The following is a 24,749-nucleotide window of genomic DNA, read 5'->3' on the forward strand; positions in this document are numbered from 1 at the left end:
AATGAATTTCCAGTATATGGACATATACTTATTTTAAGGTGTCTATATTGATAAGAATAATGGTAATATCTATGAGATATTTTGTATTTTTACGTCATGAATGTTAGTTTCAATTTAAGGGGATTCCTTAATCTCAAATTTTACACACTATGAAGAATGGTATTTTTAGCATCCCTTGATTTAAAAATATGAAGTTTATGAATTCAAAAATATTTTAAAGTAGAAATTGCATATTTATTAGCTCAGAGATAATAGTTTTTGTTTCAGTACCTACCATGCTTGGCATTCATTTGGATTCATGAACATATTACAGTAACTGTCTTACTCACAGGTAGGGCCACTAACTAAAAGTAAACAATGTTTATTAGAACTGTGTACTGCCTTTGGAAAGGGGGAGGGATCATAAAACTTCTTAATCAGTTGGTGAGTTGCTGACTGGTGAAGTTATCTTTCCATTTGATATTAGGTAGATGAAGATGAAGACATTGATGGCGATACCAGTAAATACAAGAAAGGACGGAAGAAAGCAGCTTATGCTGGAGGCTTGGTATTGGACCCTAAAGTTGGTAAGACTGGACAGTGAACTGGGTTGCCACTGGTGTCAAGGAATTTTCTTCATGCAGAACTAGGCTTGAGAAACTAGAAGACCTGAATTATATTTAGTAGGTTAGCACATAGGACATTATTTTGTGTCTTATGTTCATGTGGAAATCTTGTTTGCCAGTCACCTGGCATGAATTAATATGAATCCTTTTTTTTTTTGCTGTTCCAAGATATTTAAATTTTGTGTAATTTTCATATATCACGAAATACTGTTTTGTTATTTTTTTTTCAACCATTTAAAGATGTTACAACTATTCTTAGCTCCTGAGTGGTACACAAAGAGGGGGTAGGCTGTATGTGGTCCGCACAGAGTTTGCCAACCCCTCATCTAGTATACAGCTATTTGTCTTCTCCCACCCACTTTTGGACAGTGGGCTCCCCCTTTGCCCAGCCTGCCAGGACCAGTTCAACTGGACAGCGAAATTAAAGAAAGTACAGACACTAACCACCAAACTGAACTTTAACAGGAGAATAATGTTTCCCTCTTGTCATGTATAGCAAAGGAGATGTTTATGGTACATAAAGTAGAAAGAATCTTTTTTTTAACCATCTTAACCTTTTTTAAGTGTACAGATGAGTGGTGTTAAGTATATTCACGTTGTTGTATAGAAATTATTGTGAATTTTATCAAGTAACTTGAAATCTTGAGTAGGAAAATTTTTTTATTATTGGTTAGTTATAATAAAACAGATCAGTAGTCCTTTGGTGTTGGGTAGGTCTGGGCTTGAATTCTGACTGTGTGATCTTGGGCTTCCTGTTTAACCTCTGTAAGCCTCAATTTTCTCTTCTGTAAAATGGACATAAGAATAAGGTCTACCACACAGGGATTTAAGCAACAGAAGTGATTGTTTAGTATAGAGCCTGACACAGAGTAAACTATTTATATATATATATATATATATATATATATATATATATATATATATATATATAAATAGTGGACATTTATGTTTATTCAGTTTCTTCTTAAGGTGAAGAAAACGCTTTGTGAATGTCCTAGAGAAATATAGTAGCTTCCTTTTCATCCTTTGCCAGTAAAAAGGGTGGATTGTTCCACTACTGACATTTATATATACATCTCTTGTCTGATTTTAGCACAGTTTGTATCCAAGTAAGTGGGTTGCCCATTTTATTCTTTGAAAATATGATTGTAAAATATATATGTAACCAACCACTCACTGGTAGAGATCACTAAATATTTTGGGGTGGAGGTGGGAGGGTAGGTGGGAGGGAATGCTTACTTAAAGGAGAAGTTAACATTTTTTTGAAATGGATGTGACTAAAGTAATTGATATGGGAAGATGTTTGCCCATCATAATGGTATACTTTGGGGACTGCTGGGGAAAGGGTAACTTTTAGCTGATTTTAAGGTGAGAGAGGATCTCTTCTTTTGTGACCTGAGTTTTCACTATAATCCAAGTCATTTTTAGGGATTGGTAGTCGACTCGTTTTTTCCTTTTGTTTACCTTACAGCTCTGGATAGTATATTGTTTCTAATATACTTCAGAGTGTAGTTACTTCTAATGTGATGTTTCGACAAATCTGCTTTTTCAAAAAAGACTTTTTGTAACATTTGGCTTTTTTATTGCAGGTTTTTATGATAAGTTCATTTTGCTTCTGGACTTCAACAGTTTATATCCTTCCATCATTCAGGAATTCAACATTTGTTTTACAACAGTGCAAAGAGTTGCTTCAGAGGCACAAAAAATTACAGAGGTTTGTATTCATCTGGGGGCTTTTGAAATTGAGATTACAAATAGTGTTTAAAGAAGGAAGAGAATCAAAGGGGTTAGCATTTAGTTTTCCCTCTTAGATACAGTATACCTTTGTTTAGTGGTCAGAAAAAGGGGAAAATTGGTAGAAGGAGACTCCGACTAGTTCTGTCTTTTTTATTTAACAGCTTTATTGAAATGTAATACACATACCATACAATTCACCCATTTAAAGTGTAAAATTTAATAGCTGTTCATGTATCCATAGGATTTGCAACCTTCACTACAGTTAATTACAGGGCATTTTCATTACTCCCCAGAGAAACCCCTACCTTTTACTTGTAACTTGCCTCAGTCCCTCCATCCCTCCCAGATCTATGCAGCAACTAATCTTTCTGCCTCTATAGATTTGTGTATTTTGGACATTTCATATAAATGGAATTATATGTGACCTTTTGTATCTGGCTTATTCCACTTAGCATACTCTTTTCAAGATTCATCCATGTTGTAGTATGTATTAGTACTTCATTCCTTTTTATGGCTGAATAATATTCCATTGTATGGACGTATGTCACATTTTGTTTATTTTAGAATCATCTTGTCAATTCAGGCAAAAATGGCTGCTGGGATTTTGATAGGAATTGTATTAGATCTATTGGTCAATTTGAGGAATATTGTCATCTTAACGATGTTAAGTCTTCTAATCTGTGCAAATTGGGTCTTTTCACTTATTTAGGTCTTTAATTTCTTTCAGTGATGTTTTCTAGTGTTCAGTGTACAAGTCTTGCACTTTTAAATTAAATTTATTTCTAATTATTTCTTTTTGATGCTTTATAAATGGAATTTTCTTAATTTAATTTTTGGATTGTTCATTGCTAGTGTATAGAAATATGACTGATTTTTGTAGATTGATTTTTGTATCCTGCAGCCTTTCTGAACTCATTTATTAGTTCTAATAGTTTTGTGAATTCTTCAGGATTGTCTGTATACAGGATCATGTTGTCTGTGAATAGAGATCATTTTAATTCTTCCTTTCCAATCTGGATGCCTCATATTTCTCTTCCTTGCCTAATTGCCCTAACTAGAACCTCCAGTGCAATGTTGATTAGAAGTGGCAAGAGCAGACACCCTTGTCTTGTTCCTGATCTTTGGTGAAAGCATCCAGGCTTTTACCGTTAAGTATGATGTTAACGGTGGCTTTTCCATAGATGGCCTTTATCAGGTTGAGGAAGTTCCATTCTGTTCATAGTTTATTGAGTGTTTTTTATTACGAGAGAGTATCGAACTAACCTATATTCCTGGGATAAATCCCACTTGATTTTGGTGTATTATCCTTTTTATATGTTGCTGGATTTGATTTGCTAGTATTTTGTTGAGTTTTTTTGGTCTGGATTCATAAGGGTTGTTGGTGTGTAATTATCTTCCTGTTATGTCTTTGTCTGGTTTTGGTATTGGGATAATACTGGCCTCATGGAATGAGTTGGGAAGCATTCCCTCCTTTTTTGTTTTTTGGGCTAGTTTGTGAGGGATTCATGTTAATTATTTAATTTGGTAGAATTCACCAGTAAAATTATCTGGTCTTAGACTTTTCTTTTTTTGATTTCTAATTCAATCTCTTGTTATAGGTGTTTTCAGATTTTCTATTTATCCTTGAGTCAGTTTCAGTCGTTTGTGTCTATCTAGGAATTTGTCCATTTCATATAGGTTATCTAATTTATTGGCATAAAGTTGTTCATAGTATTCCATTATAATCATTGTTATTTCTTTAACGTCAGTAGTAATGTCCCCTCTTTTATTCCTGATTTTAGTAATCTGAGACTTCTTTTTTTTGTCAGTATAGCCAAAAGTTTGTCAAATGTATCGATGTTTTCAAAGAAGCAACTTTGGTTTCCTTGATTTTCTCTGTTGCTTTTTTGTTCCCTTTTTCATTCTAATCTGTATTCCTTTTTTCCTGCTTTCTTTGATTTAGTTTGCCCTTCTTTCTCTAGTTTCTTAAGGTAGAAGTTTAGGTTATTGATTGAAATCTTCCTTTGTAATGCAGGTATTTACAACTATAAGTTTCCCTACAAGCACTGCTTTAGCTTCATCCCATGAGTTTTGGTATGTCACACATGCCTTTTCATATGTCAACCATTATCTGACTTCTATCACCATAGCTTAATTTTACCTGTTATAGAACTTCATATAAATGGAGTGATACAGTATGTATTCTCTTGTGTTTGGCTTTTTTGTTCAGCAAAATGTTTTTGCGATTCATCCATGTTGTTGCATTGTCAGTAGTTGTTTCCTTTTTATTGCTGAGGAATAGTCCACACTTTATCTGTTCTCCTGAGATGAGCATTTGGATTGTCTTCAGTTTTTGACTATTACTAATAAAGCTGCTGTGAAGATTCTTGTACAGATCTTTTTGTGGACGTGTGCTTTCATTTGAGAGAGGGTCATTACCTAGGGAGTGAATTTGCTGGTTTGTGTGGGAAGCAGATGTTTAACTTAATAGGAAGCTGTCAAATTTTTCCTAAGTAGTTGTGCCATTTTACACTCCCACCAGTCCATGTATGCCAGTTGTTCCCCATCTTCTCCAGCACTTGTAATTTCCGGCTTTTAAATTTTGTCTGTGAATGCATTGCTTAATAATTCTATTCAATAAACAACCTTTTTAAAAGAATCTTTTTGAAATCTCTCACATGGATTTTAATCTAACCAGTGATCAATCAGTCAACAGTTTTATGTAGGACTTAATAGTTTATATATAAAGCTTATACAGTTGACTGTCAGTAGGGAATTTGGTTAGATGTGGTTCTCTAGCAGTGAGAGATATAAATTAATATACTGTCTCCGTATATGGTTTTTCTCTGCTTCTTTGTACATGTGGCAGAAGATGTCTACTTGTCCTTTAGCTCCTGAATTTACATCTCTTAGTTCCAACCACATGCTTGGGAGCTGTTTTTCAGTCCTAGTTCCATATTCTCAGAAGAGAGACTCTTACAGGCTTGCCTAGATCCGTGAGCCCGCCTGGTCCCATTAGCTGTGACCACAGGAGTGGGTTTACAGAGTACAAATATGACTGCTAAGGATGGGCCTTTCTGTGGGACTGGAAGATAATTTTACAGAGAAGGTATTGGGTAGACATCCCCAAAAGGTAGTGACTGCATTTGATTAATAATATTCTCTGGGCTCTGTCCTCCTACTGTGTCAGCCCCCCACCATTTTATTTGAGCTTTCCAGTTTGGATTCTGGATATAGAATAGAATCATTTCAGAGTTGGAAGGGTCTTTAAAGGTCATCTACGAAATACTATACATGTAGCGATTTATTGGTTCTGTATCATTTTCCTGTGCAGTACCTAAATTGCTCTTCCGAACAGCTAGTGCCACATAGCTAGTGGTGGTAGAGCTGGGTGTGGATTATAAATTTCCTGACTCCAAATCCTTTCGGTTTACTTTTTATCTGACCTTCATAGTTGCTGTAAATAAATTGGAATGTATACCAAGATCTCTTTAATGGATTTGCTATCTTCATTTGCTATATTGGAAAACAATAGGTCCCTGTTTCTATTATAAGATTGTTCATTTGAAGATATTGATATTTATAAAATCAGATACTTTGTAAAAGCTCGGTTATCAAATGGCATTGACTTGACATACTTTAAGCCAAGAGGTTTATTTTTTAATTCTGAATCTTTGAAAGGGCAAATGTACCTGGCTTTTCTTTGCAGTCTGTTAATAGAATTAATGGAACCTTGAGAAAAATGGTCTAATGCTTTCTCTGCTTTTTCCTGCTGTAAATTTTAATATAACAAAACTGCTGGTTGCTTTTCTAAAATGTTACTATTCTACTGAGTGTAAAGCAATTTATAGATAAAAGGTGTACATATATACTAAGGAATATATATGCATTAATTTTTAGAAATGTCGTGGCCTGTTTAAGTATGTGCTGCAAATGCCTGAAAGAAATATGCTGATTTAGTATTTAGATTTGTATTTTTTTAGTCTAAAACATTTACAATAATTGCTATGATTCTCCATAGTTTTAGAAATTCTACAGCATTTTGTTGGGTAGTGCACATGACTTAAAATAGTAGTTTAGTTACTGGGCTTTTTTTTTTAAATCCTAGAGGTCTCCCTTAGTGTTTTTATTTTAGAAACAATTTCCCCGAACTTGTTCCTCCCCAATCTTGTTGAAGAGAGGAGAGGAGCATGTGTAAAAGTTCATCCCTGTAAATTATACATACATCTGTCAATATTCAGAGGGGCGGGAGATACTGGGAACTATGGGCTGATAGAATTGGGAGAAAAGAGGGCAGTGTTGACTTGTTCTGCAACCCTCTTTGCTCTGTCTTTACCGCCCGTGCATTGTTGACCTTTACGGACAGCAAAGTCGCTTTCCAAGATGTGATCATGAGGTAAAGCTCCCACCAAATACTATTTTAGAAATTTATTTAATGGAAGTTTGATTTAGCTGAAATTTCTGTTTGTTCATTAGGGTGAAGAACAAGAACAGATCCCTGAGCTGCCAGATCCAAGCTTAGAAATGGGCATCTTGCCCAGAGAGATCCGGAAACTGGTAGAGCGGAGAAAGCAAGTCAAACAACTAATGAAACAGCAAGATTTAAATCCAGACCTTGTTCTTCAGGTATTTCTTTTCACTAAGAGACATCTGAGGGACAGTCTCAGCTCTTAGAATTTGATTATCTAGGAATGATTGGAACATGATGCTGTGGAGAAATGCATTTGCTAATTTTGTTTTAAGTAGAAAACCATTGCAAAATAACAGAGTGCCTCAGAATGGAAGGCGCCTTTATCTGCAGAGCTGTGTCTGAGCAAGAGCCTTCTGGCTTCAGGAGCTTTGGGGCCTATGTTTACTTGCTTCTAGCAGTTCAGGAAATCATGGCTCTGGGAGGACAGGTTGAGTGTGTTAAGAGTTCTTTTCTCAGGGATATTGAGGGTTTCTCCTCACTGATGATCTAGAAAGACATATAATGTAATGCTGAAGCACTTATCTGCAAATATTGTTTGTCTTCTGTCCTTGTGTGGCCTGCAGTATGACATTCGACAGAAGGCCTTGAAGCTCACGGCAAACAGCATGTACGGCTGCCTGGGATTTTCTTTCAGCAGATTTTACGCCAAACAACTGGCTGCTTTGGTGACATACAAAGGAAGGGAGGTAAATGGTGTAACATTCACATCTCAAAAATGAGAGTATTTTTTAACTATACATGTTACTGTGTGGGATAGCCAAGTTTGTTACCTAGTTATACAACTTCAAATACCCTCTTAGGACAAATATGAGACAGATAAGTATTTATCCATTCATTCACTCATTCTGGGTTAAGCAAAGGGTTTTTTAATTTTAATTTTTTTATTATATTAGTTTCAGGTGTACAAAACAACGTAACGATAAGACATTTACATCCCTCAAAAAGTGATAGCCCCCTCCCCAAGTCTGCGACCCCTCTGACATCATATTAGGTTGGTGCAAAAGTAATTGCGGTGTTTGCAATTATTTTTAACCTTTTAAACCACAATTACTTTTGCACCAACCTAATATATAGCTGTTACAATACCATTGATTATATTCCCTATGCTGTACTCCATGTCCCATGAATATGTGTGTGTGTGTGTGTGTGTGTGTGTGTGTGTGTGTGTGTGTGTATGTATGTATAGCTGACATTCAGTATTATTCTACTTCAGCTTCAGGTGTACAGCACAGTGGTCAGGCATCTTATCTACACAATCTATGAAGACAGATAGGCTTTCAAATAAGGATCCGTTCATTCATCCAGTAAGTGTGTGTGTGTATTTATTGAGTGTCTTCTATGTTCCAGACATTGTCCTAGGCCCTGGGGGTAGAGTATGGAGCAAGACAGAAAAGGTCCCTGCATTTTGAGGTTCACATTCTACGCAGGGCAGGGGGTGTAGAGGGGCATAAGGTCGAGACTTGGGGCACGGAGCGAATCGTTTGGGAAAACACTATAAGTAAGTGAATAAACAAATGCAAAACTAAGAATGTGGTAGAAGTAAGTGCTGTGCAGAAATGCAAACAAGGTGGTGGGTAGAGAATGTTAAGGCTGCTGGTTTAAATTGATCAGGGAAGGCTTCTTTAGGAGACAGGAAGAATGAGACCTAAGTGACATGAGAGCTACTTTTTTTGCTGGTGTATTAGGTCAGAGAGTAAGGGAAAGGAAGAAATCAAGGAGGATGCCTCCCTTTGGTCTTACAGCTGATTAGCTAGTGGAGCCATTCCCTAAGATGGAGAAATCTGGGAAAGAGGGATTAAGCGTTCTGTCTTGGCTGTGTTACCTTTGAAATTTGTAGATCGCTCTAGGCATGTTGGCTGCAGAAGCCCACAATTCCAGGAATATGTCAGGACGAATTACCAATGGAAAGTTACTGGCTTTGGAAAGGTGGGCCACATACCAAACAGATTTGAGGTACCGTCACTTTGTAAACACTGTGAACTTCTGCTTTAGCATGGGTTTTTCTTAATGTGTAAAAGAATACTTGCGTTAAATACTAATTCCTTTCAACTCCAGTAAACCATTGATTCCTGTCAGTGGATTTATGACTGTCAGTCTTGAGAAGGTAGTTAGTGGTATGGGCCGAATGCTTGTGTTGGAGGTCTGGACCCAGGATCCTTTAACAGGGGTTGGAAAACTGCGGCCTGTGGGCCAAAGCTAGCCTGCCATCTAATTTTGTAAAGAAAGTTTTATTGCATCACAGTCACTCTCATCCATTTATGTATCATATATGGCTGCTTTTGGGTTACAACAGCAGAGTTGAGTAGTCAAGATAGAGACTTGCGTGGCCCACAAAGCCAAAAATATTTACTCTCTGGCTCTTTACAGAAAAAAAAAAAAAAGATTTTGCTGATCCCTGCTTGAGAGTCTAGAACAGCACTGTCCAGTAGAACTTTGAGATAATGAAAATGTTCTCCGTCTGCCCTATCTGATAGAGTGGGTGCGTGAGCACTTAGGCTTGTGCCACCTAACTGAGGAACTGGGTTTTGAGTTCTATTTAATTATGAAAATAAGTGAAAATAAAATTAACTGTAAATAGTCACATGTGGTTAGCATCTACTATAGTGGACAGCACATCTAGCTGGTATGACCCAAGCAGGATGCTGAGAGCCGCTCCTCTGTCGGCAGCCCTAACTCAAAGACCTGGCTTAGGGCACAGTGAGGAAGGGCGGAACACGGATGGGACACCATTGACATGTGAGAAGCTTTCAGATGCATTATTTCATTGGAATCCCCCAAGAATCCATCAGTAGAGGTAATAACATTACCATTTCACAGGTGAGGAGGATCAACTCAAAGAGGTCTAGTCTAACGAGTGGCTGTTTTGAGCTGGAATCCATATCTTCCTGATTGTAAGGCTTTCACTACGTTAGGGTTGTCTGCCCCATCTCAGGGTGTCTTTCATGACTCTGTCTGCTTTATATTCTACCTCTTATTCCTGGAAGATCATCTTTCTTGATAATCATTTCAAGACACAGGCCTTTATTTACGAGAAGATATAAGTGTTTTAGGGGCTAGTTGAAGTGAGGGAAGGATGTTTTCAGTTTCTTAGGCTAAGTTTACTTTAAAATTATTTAAATTTTATTCTGTGTATGTATCCAGTGGCTTCTGATAGAATACCGTCTTATTTTTGTATTAGGAAATGCACTCACTATGCCCCAACTGGGTGATAATACATGGGTTGACTATTGAGATTGGATCAAGGTTACTCTTAAGTTTCTCACGAGAGGCAATAGTTGACAATTTACTCCCTTGGAGAGTGCCTCTTGCTGTTGGGAAATCCCTGTTGTTACATTTTCTGCATTGGCTCAGAAATCCGCAAGCTTAAAAGGGCACTGTTGATAATGATAAGCCCCAAATTTGTCCAGTGATCTCCCCTACTCCCCTAATCCATTGTACTTTAAGGGCAATATTTTCATTTAGATAGATTTTTAATAGGGTGTTTAAACTCGGTTTTTATTTTTCTGTTGTATAAAATATAACAATAGCAAATCTTAATGAATAAACTATAAAAATCCCTGCTCTCCCCACTAAAAAAAAATCAAAGAATTTCAGACAACTCTAGTAATAAGCATATATGGTTTAAATTCTTGATTTCTACTTTCCCCTTTTCTCTTTCCTCTTTGTTCCTTCCCATAAATTAAACACAACTGTGGAAAGTGGGCCTTTACAGTAACATGAGGTTAATGAGAAATAATAATGATCCAGTTGCTCCCTGGTAATCTTATTCTAGAAGATTCAGAGCCACTTACAGAAATTACTTCCTTAAATAAAAATGACTGTTAAAGTGTCGGTGATAATTATTAGCACTGGGGAAATGAAATATTATGATATTTTGTCTTTGGGTTTACTAGCATCTTCTGCATATGCTATCAGGCCTTTGTGATTTCAAGCATCTCTTGATTATTAAAGAGGTAGGAGGGGTGAAGTGTAAAATTAGTCAGTTTGCTGAGATTTTGGAATACTTTTGTAACTTTATCACACTGGTCTTTTTTTTTTTTTAATAAGATGGAGGGGACAAAATAATATAGAACTTGAAGAGCCTAGAAGTTGTTTCCTTTTAAAATCCTTGTAGGTTAAATTACATTAAGGTTCAAGTGGAAATTAATGAGAAGGCCACCTGGTAGCATGTCATCTGAATACGTTATAAAATTTTGCATTTGAATATGTATTATTACACAGTCTCTGGGTAGGCCATGAAGCCACCCTCCCTTTTTATTTTTAAGTTTATTTTGTGTCTGCTCAGTTTTGTCAGAATCATGCAGCTTTTGCTCTGGTGACCTAATAATTTCTGTAATCAAATGTATTATGGGTGCTAGAGTACACAGAGTAATTACTAATTGTACTTTTAAAAACAGGTTTGTAATAAAAATCTAATCGTTGTGTCAAATGGACATCAATATTGTCTTTTCTCAGCTGTGATCTTTCACACTTAAACTCTTCTATGATTTCTAATTTCTCTGTGCTATAGGATTTAGTTAATGGTTAAGGAATTGTGTGAGGGATCTCACAGCATGTGAGTTACTTGAAAAAACTGAAGTCAGTGTTTCCAGAGAAGTAATAATGGAAACTTAGTTTACAGACACTCAAAAGTGAATCTTTGTAAATACCATCTGAATTTGTGTGTGTTCTCAATGTATGTCTCAAGAGACATAAAAAAGATAGTGGGCAAGTCAACAGCACTAAGTGGACATACATTTCGAACCACCAGTCTCAGTTGTCAAGGGACTGGTGTGGTAATTGAAGTGATTGTTCACTAGATGGCGATAGACACCCTGAGATCATTAATCAATTAAGGGTTTGATTCTGTGAACAATAGTGAAGGCCATTTAGTGACACAAATCTGTCTAAATTTTAGACTTTTAATTAATTTTGAAACTGTTAATAAAGGCTAACAGTGGACCAAAGAATTGTAGTAGTCTAATCTGTTTAGTGTTTAAAATAATGATGGTTTTTGAATAGTAAGTATTATTGGTAAGAACAATCATTTAAGGCATTATAGCAAGTTAATTCTATCAAATAGCTAAATTCACACTTCTGGCCATGGGGCTACAATACATGACTCCCTCGGTGACAGTATCAGTCTACTCTAAAGAGAATTGAAATGATTTTGCTGTATACTTTTGCCTCTTTGAACTTGTTGGGATTTTTTTTTTTTTGAGGATTTTGAACTTACTCCATACTTAGAAGCATACTCATTGCATAATCCTTAGTGTAATGGTAATATTTGTCTTTATGAAATAATTAGTACTTATTGACATTGGTATTGTTTTATTTCTGTACTCTGTTATTTCTGTGCCCTTGAGAAAATGATTTTTGGTCTGGATTTCTGATTGCATTTGAAATTGAATGTATGCTCTAATGTTTGGGTATAGAGCCCATGCGTTTTCATTTTCTCACCAGTAGGCTGAAATGACTCTTTGCCAGCCTGCTTGCCAACCAGTTGTAGACTGCCTAGCTTTCAGTTGTGTTCAGAGCTGAAATTTGTGCATTTCGAAAATGTATCCAAATCATTACATGAAAACACTGCAGTCTGGGCAAGCCTTCCTGGGAGTCGCTTGGCAATGTGCTAGCACCTGTTGGGAGCCCTTGGAAATGGCCCTGGGATGGGGAGGCAGGAGGCTTTGGCCTTTGTTGGTGTCAGTGGCAAAAGAGACTGAGTGAAAACAGAGAATCTTAAAAATAAGTGTTAAGGGAGTCTTTCATCTTATCTGGAAATTAATAGAAATTTCACTTTTCCAATCTTTTTTCTTAAAACACTGAGTTTTGTGTTGTGTTTTTTTTTTAATTAAACGCAATAAAATATAAAGACCCTTTCCTCCCCACCCTCACTCATTTCTTTTCTTCGGAGGTAATTGCTCACTCAGGGTTGGTTTCGGGCTTTTGCTTGTGGTTTTTGCTTTGACAGTAAATGTGTGCCTATACATGTGGTGCATTAAAAGTTTTTACCATTTCTGTATCGTGCTATACATATTTTTTTTTTGCAGTTTGCCAAAAACAGAAAGTAGAGGAAAAACCCTACTCTGTAAACAACATTTTAAGTATATCCATGTTGATGCATTTTTAGTTTTGATTTATTCATGTTACCTGTTGTATAATATTTTGGTGAATAAATTTAGCACAATGTACCTTTATTCTCCCATTGACCACGTTTTTAGGCTTCCAAGTTTTCACTTGTTTTCGTTTTTTGCTATTACAAACAGTGCTGTAGTAGATAGTGCCACACGTGCAAGAGTTTCTCTAGTGTATTAGTAGGAGTGGAATTTGCACATCCACAAGAAGTATATGACATTTTATTGATAGGAACTATCGTTTAATTTATCATAGCAAGCTGATTCTTTCAAATAGCTAAATTCATATCCGTGGCAATGGGGCTACAATACATGACTCCCTCAATCACAGGATCAGGTTAATTTAAAAATAAATCGGAAATGATTTTGATATATTAGGTTGGTGCAAAAGTAATCGTGGTTTTTGCAATTGTTTTTAACCTTTTAAACTGCAATTACTTTTGCACCAACCTAATACAATTTTGACTCTTTGAATTTGTTTATTTTTCTATTGAGAGGTTTTAAACTTACTCTATACTTACAAACATACACATTGCACAATACTTAAGTATTCTACATTCTTGTCGGTATTTGTTATTATCAGAATTTAAAATTTTTGCCAGTCTCATGAGTGTGAAATGGTATGTCATTGTGATTTGAATTTGCATTTCCCTAAGTATTAGGTCGAACATCTTTTCATGTGTTTTAACTCTTCAGTTTTCTTGTGGGAGTTGTCTGTATGTACATATATGTGTCCTAATTTGTTGGGCTGTATGTCTCTTAGTATTTTTTCTTAGGTTTTCAAAGTCTGATCCTTTTTGGTTATTTGTGTTGCTAATATCTTCTAGTCTGTGGCTTATCCTTGAACTTTATTTGTGGTCTTTCATTGTGCAGAAGTTCTTTATTTTAATGCCAACTATTTGATTTTTTCCCCTCTGTACACTATATGGTTTTTTTTTTCCTTAAGAAATATTTCCACCCTTCAGTGACAGACATTCTCCCTTATTTTTTTCCTAAAAGTTGCAAAGTTTAGCTTTCCTTATTCATTAATCCTTCTGGGAATTACTTTTAGGGATGGTATGAGTTAGGGATCTAATTGTATTTGTCTGTTTGCTTCCTTGTGGAGTTGTTCAACCTGTTCCTCTATTCCAGGGGTCTACAAACTATGACCCACGGGCTGATTCCTGTCCACAGCCTGTTTTTTTGTAAACAAAATTTTATTGGGACACAGCCACAGCCATTTGTTTATGGTGGCATTTGTGCTGTGTTCCATTGACAGAGTTGATTAGTGGCCACAGAGACCGAATGACCTGCAGAGCCTAAAATATATACTTTCTGTCCCTTTACAGAAGAAGTTTGTGGACCTCTGGTCTAAAAGAGAGTTGTATGTAATAGAAAAGTTACTCTCATTTCTAACAGCTTTGGTCATAGTAGGTGAAAATGGAGGAAGTTACACTAAAGGTAGTAAGAAAGAAGGAGAACATCTTTTGGACACCTAAAAAATAAAGATTTTGAAGTTTTACTTGTTCTTAGACTGTCATATGAGAATTTCTTAACAACCCAAGTAGAGCAAAGGGAAGGTCTGAATCTTCTGAAGTTGTATGCAACATTTTGTGTGTCCACGCGTATGTGTACTTTTGTGGGGGGAGAGTGCATAGCATTTAAGAGATTCTCGAAGATACAAACATGGTAAAGAACTGCTGGTTCTTATGTTTCATCTCTGCCCTCTTCTTTTATCGGTTGTGGGGAAACTTCAGCCTTTAAAATGTATGCTTTTGTCACCTAAAACATGGCAGTGTGAAGAATTTTCTTGCCAGACCAGATCCATGGAAACTGTGTGGGTGGTAGGAAGGAAGAGTTCTAATTCTGTCTCCAGAATCTTAATAGTCACCATTAAGACTCCTTTTAATTTCAGCTGACCTACTAACATTTTGATTTTTGTTAATATGAGAAGAGAGTTTCATTTAAGGCTGAAATGTAGGCTTACTATATTTTGGCAGAATATATTTTATGTTTAAAAAAAGCAATATCGTTTTTCAGTGATCACAGGTTACTTTTCACTTTCGAAGTTTATATTATAAAATTCTAAGCCAGAGAAACTATTTTATTCTCTTTTTATTGTTGAATTTCAGGGATGTTAGGGTTCTAAATTCTTTGTAGTTCTTCAAATCTAACACGTATTCAGCTTTAATTCACATCTAATTCAGAATTGGCTGTAATTCAGATGGAATGAGTTGAAATTCTTCATAGTGCAATTTTTTTCTGTAATTTTGTTTTTTTTCTTATTGAGTTATGGTTGACGTATAACACTGTATTAGTTTCAGGTGTACAATGTAATGATTTGATATTTGTATACACTATGAGATGATCACCACAATAAGTCGGGTTACCCTTTGTCACCATATTCATAGTACAAATTAATAATGATTTTTGAGCCTAGGTTCTTTTCACATACCTTTAAATTCTGTAGAAACACCTAATTTTAGTCAAGTAAGTGGCATCTTAACTGCAGATCATGTATGTTGATGAACTTTTACTAATTAGCATCTACATTTACTTGTCCGTTTGTCTGTATCCTGTCTGAAAATTGATGAAAGTAATGTTGGTAAATATAAAGACAAGAGGAAGCACTAATTTGCAAATACCCCATGAAAATCCAGTCCAAATTATGATAATGTTAGACATTCAGTAATTTGAGAGAAATGTGATGATAAAAAATTTCAAGTATATAGAATAATTTATACTTTATTAACATGATGTTGCATCTATAGAGATAAGTCAGTTGTGCTCAGGCTTGCCTTGAATTACTGTATATACTTGAAAACACTGGAATAATGTTTCTTTCAAAATAGCCAAAACTTTAGACTTTTTTTTTAAAGACACATTTATTCAGCATCATGATCAGACTATTACATAGCAATCAATGGCATTGGTACCAAAAAAAAAAATACATTAAAAACCCTTTGTTGGAATGCATTTCACTTTCCACAGAACAGAAACGAAAATGACCCGTTATACAATTAGTCACAAATACAGTCCTTGAGTTTTTTGCCCACATCATGTGTACTGTCTAAAACATATCTTCTTTGTAGCAGCTAGGCCCTGCCACCGCTGTGCTCGGCTGAGTTCACAAATCTGTTGTAACCTGTAGCTTCCCTGTCATATCGCTGGCTCCCCTCTCCTGCTAAGTAAGCTTTGTTTCCTGGCAGTACTTAAAACCTTCTGCCACTGCCATAGCTTCTGGTGCTGCTGGAACCGCCATAGCCACCTTGGTTTCGTGGTTTGGCAAAAGTATTGGCCTCCACCGCTGTAGGGGCCAGAGCTTCTGCCTCCAAAGTTTCCTCCTTTCATAGATGTAAAACTTGAAGATTGATTGTTGTAATTGCCAAAATTGCTGTAGCTTCTGCCACCTCCCAAAGTGCTTCCATCATTACCAAATCCGTTATCGCCTTTCCCACTGCCACCATATCCTCCAACACCACGCCTGCCACCAAAGCCACCTCAACCACTAAAGTTTCCTCCACCTTTGTCATTCCCACCAAAACCACCTCCTCAACCACCACCGAAGTTTCCAGAACCACTTCGGCCTCTTTGGCTAGATGAAGCACTAGCCATCTCTTCCTTAGATAGGGCTTTCCTTACTTCACAGTTATGGCCATTCACAGGATGGTATTTCTGAATGACAATCTTGTCTACAGAGTCTTAGTCATCAAAGGTCATCAAAGCAAAGCCTCCCTTCTTGCCACTGCCTGGGTCAGTCAGATTTCAGTTACTTCAGTCTTCCCACATTGTTCAGAATAATCTCTTAGGTGATGTTCTTCAGTGTCTTCTTTAATAACCACCTACAGAAATCTTTTCCACAGTAAAGTAGAAACCGGGTCTTTGAGAATCTTCTCCTGAGACAACTCACTTTGGTCCCACAACTCTTCATCCACCTTGTGTGGCCTTGCCTTCATGGCTGCACCCACCTCCTCCACGGTGGCACAGTTGACACACCCAAAGCCGCCGGAGTGCTTGGTGTTTGGGTCCCTCATCACCACACAGTCTGAGCTCCGCATTGCTCAGAACGGCTCCTCAGACTCTCATCGGTTGTTTCACAGCTCAAACCTCTGAGGAAGAGCTTCCGCAGCTGTTCAGGCTCTTTGGGAGGCTCTGACATAGACATGATGACTGTGGGAGGGGAGGCTTGAACGATGTTTACTCAGCGGCGTCCACCCACAGAAAGGAGTGGTCGCTAAAACTTTAGACGTTTAAAAACTTCAGAGTGACCTTATCCTTCTTTTTTAATAGTTGCAAACTAGCACCTCCAAGATGCCGGACTCTCTGGAGTTTTGGACATTGAAAGGTATAGGACACAAGACAATTGACATTAGAGGTGGCTGGGAAGAGAGACACTAGGTCAAGTTCTGGTGAAACGGGCTGGGGTCTGTGAGCGTAAGAGAAGAAAGCTTCAATGAGATACTTACGTATGTTTTTGGTTAATCCATTTGCATTGTCATTATTAAGTTTATTGGGGTGACATTGGTTAGTAAAATTATGTAGGTTTCAAGTGTACATTTCTATAATCCATCATCTACGCGTTGCATTGTGTGCTCAGCACCCAGAGTCAGTTTTCTGGAATGGTTACCTCATCTTTGTCTTACCTGAGCTTTGGGGAATCCAGGGAAGGGCCCATTAGCTCTGATAATACAAGTCTTTGTCAAGAAGGAGCATCCTACACATACACGCATTGTACCACCAGGTGTCCTTGGACTGTGGGCTGGCCTCCCCCATCCTTCAGAATCTTCTTAGTGCCAACCTTAAAAGTGCCAGGGTTTATTTTGTTAAGGATTTATTTTGTTAAGTGGGATTTCCTTATCCTCAGTCTAAATTAGAGCCTTTTTGTAACCCCCTCATTGGATGTTTTACCACTAGATTTTGGAATGGGTCTGCATATACTAGTATGAATACTTAACAGTTTTTCTCTTTCTTAACAAAACCCCAAAGCCTACAGCCTCAAATTGTTTCTGTATTGGCCAGTCTTCACTTCCGTTCAGTTTGTCTGGGGTCACGTTGCACTCGTTTTGGCGTTGCACCTAACACCGCGTCCTGTACCACACAGATGGGTGCTTGTTTGCCTTAATTCCGGGATCATGGTGGCCTAGTAGTTTCCACAGTTACCGATGGGAGGAGGAGAAGAGGATGCATTTTTAAAAAGAGGACCTTGATATTGAAGCCGATTTTGAGTTTTTAAGAATCCTTGATACCCAGAACAAGAAAAAGGATACTTAGTACATTTTTACGAGGCACTCTCATTTGGGAAGGCCTGGATATTTTTGCCCATTTAATTACCGAAACCTCTGGGAATGAGGCTAAGGATGAGGAGATAAATCCTACCAGCGCCGCTGCTCTCTGCTGAGACAGATTAAGTTTCATTACTCTGACTCAAATCACAAAAACTGAGTCCTGAAAATCTCTTTCTGCTCAACCCTCACCAGAATGAGTGACTTTCTGTTAACCCAACCTCATTCCTCTTTCTACACATGTGAACATTTTATGTAAACCTGTTTTGGTATATATTTCTTTTTCACAAGCTGTGTGTTATTTGACAGGTGTTCTAAAGCTCCTTGCTTTGGCAGTGAACCAAGATGACAGAGCAGTAATGATTTCGAAAGTGCCATTCCCTCCCTGTTAAGAGACAAAAAGGAAAGTGTGAATTTATTAACCACTATTCATCAGTGGCATAGAAATTGGCGTAACATTTAATTGTCTGGTTCTGCAGTCGTCTGCATAGGTAATTTACTGGATAACACTGCTCTTAAGGAAAGGCGAAAATATCATACAACTTTAGTTTTTTCTTGCACATCTTTCCCCCCCTCTTCTTCACAAATTGCAGATATAGATGGATTGAAGCGAAGGGATCACTAGAACATCACAATATTGACTTTATCTCTTTGTTTTTTTTCCTTTCCTCATCTGTCCAGGTAATAGATTTATGGGTAACATGGTCGCACTTGACAGTGTTTTAGATTTCCCATCCCCCAAAGGATTAGCTGCTCCAGTGTTTGAATCTGATGGTATACAAGATGTCACCGCACTGTCTCCTCACTTGAGCCATTCTAGGCATATTTACTGCCAGTTGGAAGAACCCACTTTCGGCAGCCTGCACTGTCTGGTGGCTTGAGCATACTTTTTCACAAGAGTACATACAGTCTAGCCCTTTAAAGACACATCCATCACAAATTTTAAAACAGAACAAGCTGGGTTTATTATGGCTCAGGACTGGTTAACTGAGGGAAGACTAATAGAATTAGTGCCTTCTGTTTGTGTATCATCATTTCAGTAGGCAGCATGAGCCTGTGTCAATTTGCCCTATCATAAATACTGTGTTAAATTACAGTGAGCTGAGTTTGGTAAGTCGTGGGAGTTTTGGAAGGCAGGGAGAAGAATGGCTTTATGTATGTGTATATGTGTTAAGAAGCTGTTTGATTTTAAGCCAGGGATTCCTGAGCACTTCAGTCATCGTTTCAGACATCTTCTACCTACTTTGAAATCAAGTGCCAGTGTTGGGTCGGACAGCTGTCCTTGTTTCCTTTTATTATTAATTTTTGTGGTGGAATTGGCTTGTGTCCCTTTTAAACTTGAGTGTATTAGAGTCTCAAAATTTTGAATTTTCTTTGAAAATCCCCTCCTTTTAAAAAGCAAAATGAAACAAAATATAACTAAAGTGAATCTCTACTTGCATTTTTAACAGAGCAACAGAGGATGAGTGATTTCCAGAAATGGTATTTGGAATTACTAATTCTTTTTTGCAGTTTTGGGTTTAGTTTTCTATTACATATTTTTATTTGCTTTGTTGTTTTACATTTAACAAAAGATTTGTTGTTTTGAGGCTAGCGATGAGTTTTTTTTGTGTTTTTTTTTTTGCTTCAGGGCTGAGAGTTGAATGGGGACGGGAGTGGAGCAAAGATATTAGGTTCCTGTCATAATTTGGAGTGTCAGACATTTGGCTATATTTGTTTCAGGGGCTTTTCGATCCTGCTGACTTCACCACAGACTGTATTTTCAACCCTCTGCAGGAAGGTGGTGTGCCTTCCACAGTCAGGGAGGAGAAGGGTTGAGGAGGGGGCACTTGGGGAAAGGAATAAGCTCACAGGCTATTAATAATGTGCATTGTTCTTAGGCCACATGTAACATTTCTGTGCTCTGGCCAACAGGGTAGGGTGTATGTTCTATTTAAGTTGGACTGCATGGCATGATGTGATGGACAGCTGGTAACTGAATCACAGGAAAAATCCAGGTATTTCTTCTTTAGTTGTGTCCTGATGGGGCAGAAAAAATAACTTATTTTCAGAAGATTGGCAGAGAGAGCAGGTGAATATATTTAATTCAATTACTGATTCTTGTGTTATAGCCAGAAGTTCTTCAAGTAATATTTGTTGACTGTATCATGGAAAGAAATGGAGACAAATGACATTGCTTGTGACCTGCAGGCTTGAGACGAAAGCCTTGGGTAACGATTCCAATAAAACTAGAGCTAGAGCTTGGGAGGCCAAACTCGTGATTACTTACTAGTAAACAGGAGAAGGGATCTTTAGTAGATGCACAAAACATTGCAGAAAAGTGTTGACTATGTGCTGGAGAAAGCCTGGACTGGAAACCAAGGTTGCCACACTCACCCACTTGTTTGTTTGCTGTGTGTGGCCTTGAGCTAGTCTGTTATTCCCAGCCTCTGTGTTTTCACTTGTCAGAGGGTGCTAGGTGATGGGGATTACTGCGGGGCTCCAGTTACGAAGCACCTTAACATATGAGAAGCCAGTATACTACTGTTTCCCCTAACAACCCAGAGGAAGCATTCGTGTGAGCTGCCAAAGTGTCGGGCACGCTGGTGGTGTGTGGGGGAAACAGTGGTAAATTGAAGTTTTCAAGGACCTTGTTCTCACAGAGTTTTCAATTTGGTAGGTGAGAGCCATTAAGCAAATGAATAATCATGCCATTCCAAAAGAAAATCGGTGCTCAGATGAGGAATGGGAATTTCCGAGTGCCGATAACAAAGACCATTGAAGAATTAAAACACCTAGACTGAAGAATCAGAGGTTTCCTGATTCAGTGACACTGGAGCGCAGATCTAAGTGTGTGCTGGAGTTAATTAGCTGCAGGGCTGCAGGGCTAAGCATTCCGGCTGAGGGAGGACATGTGCAGAGGTCCTGTGGTGGGTGGAAGCATTACTTGGTCAAGGAACCAAGGGGAGGCTGCTGTAGCTGGAGTGTAGAAAGGAAGGGGAGAGCGAGGCAGGTGAGGCTGGACAGGTGGCCAGGACACAGCATCCAGGCCTTGTAGACCGTGTTGACCCAGGGGTGGACATTAGGGGGTGGAGGGATTGGCTCCCATTTGCATTTCGAGAATATTCTGGCTGTGTGAGTTGGAGGGGGTCAGAGTCGATGAGGGGAATGAATTAGTAGGCTCTTGTTAAAGTATTCCAGGCAAGTGATGGTGGTAGCTTGGCTTGGTGTGATGGCAGTCAGGGGAGGGAGGATACAGGCATGAGAGAGATGTACGCGAACAAAGATCAGCAAAACCTGCTGATAGATGGGGTAGGGCTTAGAATGGGGAGAGTATCAAAGATGGGGTGCCTTTCACTTAGGTGAAGAGCGCTGGAAGGTGACTGGGTTTGGCGTCAGGGAAAGGGAAGATGGGCAGCTTGATCTTGGACATGTTCATTTTGAGGTAGCAGGACATAAACTTGGGGGTCATTGGTGTATCGAGGTAAGTTAAGCCGTGGACCTGGCTAAGATTACTTTGGGAGAGAGGAGAGAGTGGAAAGACAAGTGGGTGTGGGGCCCCGTCTGAAGGATCCCCAGCAGGCATGGCTTGGCGGAGGAGGATGGACTTAAAAACTTGGCTGTAGACAAGCCACCAGAGAAGGAGAAAGACAGGAACACGTAGTGTGGTGAAGGCCAGTGAAGAGAGTTTCAGGGGTGATTGTCAGGAACAGGCACTGACGATAGTTTTGAAAATTTTCCATTGAATTTTGGAACATAAAAGTGATTGTTGACTTCAGCTGGTGCAGTGATGGTGGTGAGGCAGAATTGCTGTAGGTAGATATTGTAATTCCCCCCGTTTTATAGATGAGGGAATTGAGGCACGGAGAACAGCTTGTAAAACCCCTCAACTAAGTGGCAGGCCTGGTATCCAGGCCGAGGATGCTGGCAATTCGCTAACTTGTTATTTAACTTCTCTCAGCTTCAGCTTCCTGGTTTCCAATAATGGTCACTACCCAGCAGGGTTGATGGGAGAATTAACTGAGATAATGTATGTTAACGCCTTGGTACAGTCATAATAAGCACTCAATAAATGTCAGCTGAGAACCAAACACCTTGTGCTGTCATGTGTGCCATCTCCTCAGAGCCTCTCTTAACCCCATCTACATTTTTCTCTTGGATACTTAACAGTCCATTCTAATAAAGCCTATTTGTATGCTGTTTGCCAAGTTATTTTCTACTTTGTGTTTTTACTTTACCATTGCTTCTGCATTTCCTGTCTTGGTCCACCTACGTTAGTGTCTGGGCTGTCTTTTAATCTTCCTCAAAACTCACTTTCCCTGACTGATTTTACCTGACCCTCTTCGCTCTTTTACTTAATGACCTCAGCTTATATTTTCATTCATTTACTCTGAGTTTGATGTTCATGGGTTTGATTAATTTGTTCATTTTTTTTCCTAAATAGATTTGGGGGCCCAGAGTGTTCTTTCATGTCCTCTAGCAGCATCTAGTCTTGGGCACAAAGAGGCAGATACCAAGTATTTTTATAATATTTAAGAAATAGTTGTCTTTCTTATCACTTTTTACTCCAGTCCTAAGATCCAGGTATTGGTAAGACCTTACCTTCAAAGTATTTAGATTTATCCGTTTCTCTCCACTGGCCCTGCTGAGCTCAGGCCACCATTGTCTCTGGCCAGGATCCCTGCAGCAGCCTCCCCTCTAATCCATTCTCTTCACAGCAGATAATCTGTATTTTCAACATGTCATTGCATCTGTCATTTCCAGCGGCTTCCCATCTCAGTGCATCTTGGTCTCTCAGGTCCTATGTGCTACCACCCCCCTGCCCTCCCGAACTGTGCTTTGGTCCAGCCGCATGGGCCACCGTTTTCTTTTAGTTCCACATACGGGTTCAGTTCTGTCCCTCCACAGGGAGGACCCTATATGCGGAACTAAATGTGCATCTGGGCCCCTCTGCCTGGAACAACTCTCCCTGGGCTTGGTGCAGGGTTCCATTTTTCTCTCTTTAGGTCTCAGCTTATATGGCACCTCCTTGGTGAGGCCTGCCCTAACTCCTCTACCTAAATAGGACCATCCACCCCACTTCCACTTCTCATTTTCAAAAGAAAACAAAAAAAAACCCTTTTTCTTTTTTTTTCTTGTATTATTTTTATAGGGTAAAATAACATATCCATATAGCCACCTCCTAGAACTAATACATGTTAAGATTTTGCCATAACTGCTTCCGATTTTCTTCAAAGAAAGCCTTACAGATAGTTAATGTTCTCTGTGTGCCCTTCCCCAGTCTCCTCCTTTCCTCTCCAGTGGCAGCTCCTGTTGTGAAGTTGCTCTGTACCTTTCCTTTTTGTGTGCTTTTCTTACCTATGAATGTGCCCATTGAACTTAGGTAAACGTACTCCATATTTGAGTGTACAGCTTGCTTTTTTCTCCCAACATTATAGTTTTGAACTATATCCATGTTGATATATATAGATCTGATCACTCCATGTCAACTGTTCCTATTCTATCCCATGAATATTCTGCAATTGATTTCTCTAATGACGGTCATTTAGGTTGTTGTGTTTCCCTATTATGAAAAGTCAAATCTCTATACCTGTCTCTGTACACACGTGCGTGAGTTTCTATGTTCTGATCTTTTCTTGCTCAGCACCCTGTTTTCCCATTTTGTACTCACTGACTTATTTCTTTGTGTGTTTATATTCATCTTCTTAATTAGACTAAGCTACATGAGGGCAGGGCATTTATTTTACTCATCCCTGTACACACATCACCAAGCATGGACCTTGGCACTTTGTAGGTACTTGGTTTGATATTCGTTACATTAATTCAGCCACCTACTTTCCATCTGTCTTGTAAACGTCATCCTTTCGGTTTCTGAACTTCGCTTTTCATATTTTTGAAGAAAGGTGAAGACTGATGAAATGAGTTGCTAGATCTTCTGGGTAGTGAGTGCAGGTGACTAGGTGAATGTGGCATGGCAAGAGACAAAAAAGCTTTAAATAACTTGCTTTGGATTAAACCATTTTCCACCTTGAACTTCAGAGGCGAAGGATAACTTGGAGTCACGTGGACTAATTGTGGTTTGTTATTAAAGGAGCTGGTTGATCAGCTGTGGTCTCCTTCTCCACTCTGTAGCATTATGTATTATTACAGAGTTCTGGAGGCGTAAGGGGATTTTGTATTTATTTCCTAAAATCATTTTATTTGAAATTAGAAAATAACTACTAGCCATCTGTCTGATTTTGGAGTAGGACTTGGCATAGGAGACAGCTATAGGTAAAGAGACATGAGGGGAAATAGGATTGTTGATCTTTGAAGCATGATTACTTAAATCAGTTAATTTTGAACAGTTCTCATTTTTATTAGGGTTCATTGAATCAGTACATGTGCTCTGTGCTTTGTTTGGTTTTTGAAACTTAAGTGTTTTCTTTTCTGTCACAGACTTCAGGTTGAACTATTTGATGCTCACATACTGAATTCACATGTAGAGAGGCGAGACCAATGCATAGCAACAAACATTTATCTGTACCCCTGTGCTATCCTTAAAACAGAGGTTACTGCTTTAATCACACCTTGGGCCTCGCTTCTAGTCCAGGTATCTCGTTTTGTC

At 38.4% G+C, this 24,749-nt stretch overlaps 1 protein-coding gene, 1 non-coding gene and 1 pseudogene across 5 annotated transcripts in view; 2 read left to right on the forward strand and 1 right to left on the reverse strand.

Moving 5' to 3' along the window:
* The window catches only part of POLA1 (DNA polymerase alpha 1, catalytic subunit), a 313,058-nt gene that overhangs the window by 77,919 nt on the left and 210,390 nt on the right, over positions 1–24,749 (forward strand). For all 4 annotated transcript variants that reach the window (XM_074324217.2, XM_074324218.2, XM_019757051.3 and 1 more), the window contains exons 23-26: positions 467–566; positions 2,195–2,319; positions 6,798–6,947; positions 7,356–7,478. In XM_074324217.2, the coding sequence (XP_074180318.2) occupies positions 467–566; positions 2,195–2,319; positions 6,798–6,947; positions 7,356–7,478 (498 nt within the window). The remainder of the gene's footprint in view (positions 1–466; positions 567–2,194; positions 2,320–6,797; positions 6,948–7,355; positions 7,479–24,749) is intronic.
* LOC141569789 (small Cajal body-specific RNA 24) lies at positions 1,542–1,671 on the forward strand. The gene has a single exon (XR_012493584.2).
* On the reverse strand, positions 16,094–16,915 carry LOC148754560 (heterogeneous nuclear ribonucleoprotein A1 pseudogene; annotated as a pseudogene).

The sequence above is a fragment of the Rhinolophus sinicus genome, chromosome 18 (genome assembly GCF_057876585.1).
Source record: "Rhinolophus sinicus isolate RSI-liver-muscle chromosome 18, RSI-T2T, whole genome shotgun sequence".
Lineage (NCBI taxonomy): Eukaryota > Metazoa > Chordata > Mammalia > Chiroptera > Rhinolophidae > Rhinolophus > Rhinolophus sinicus.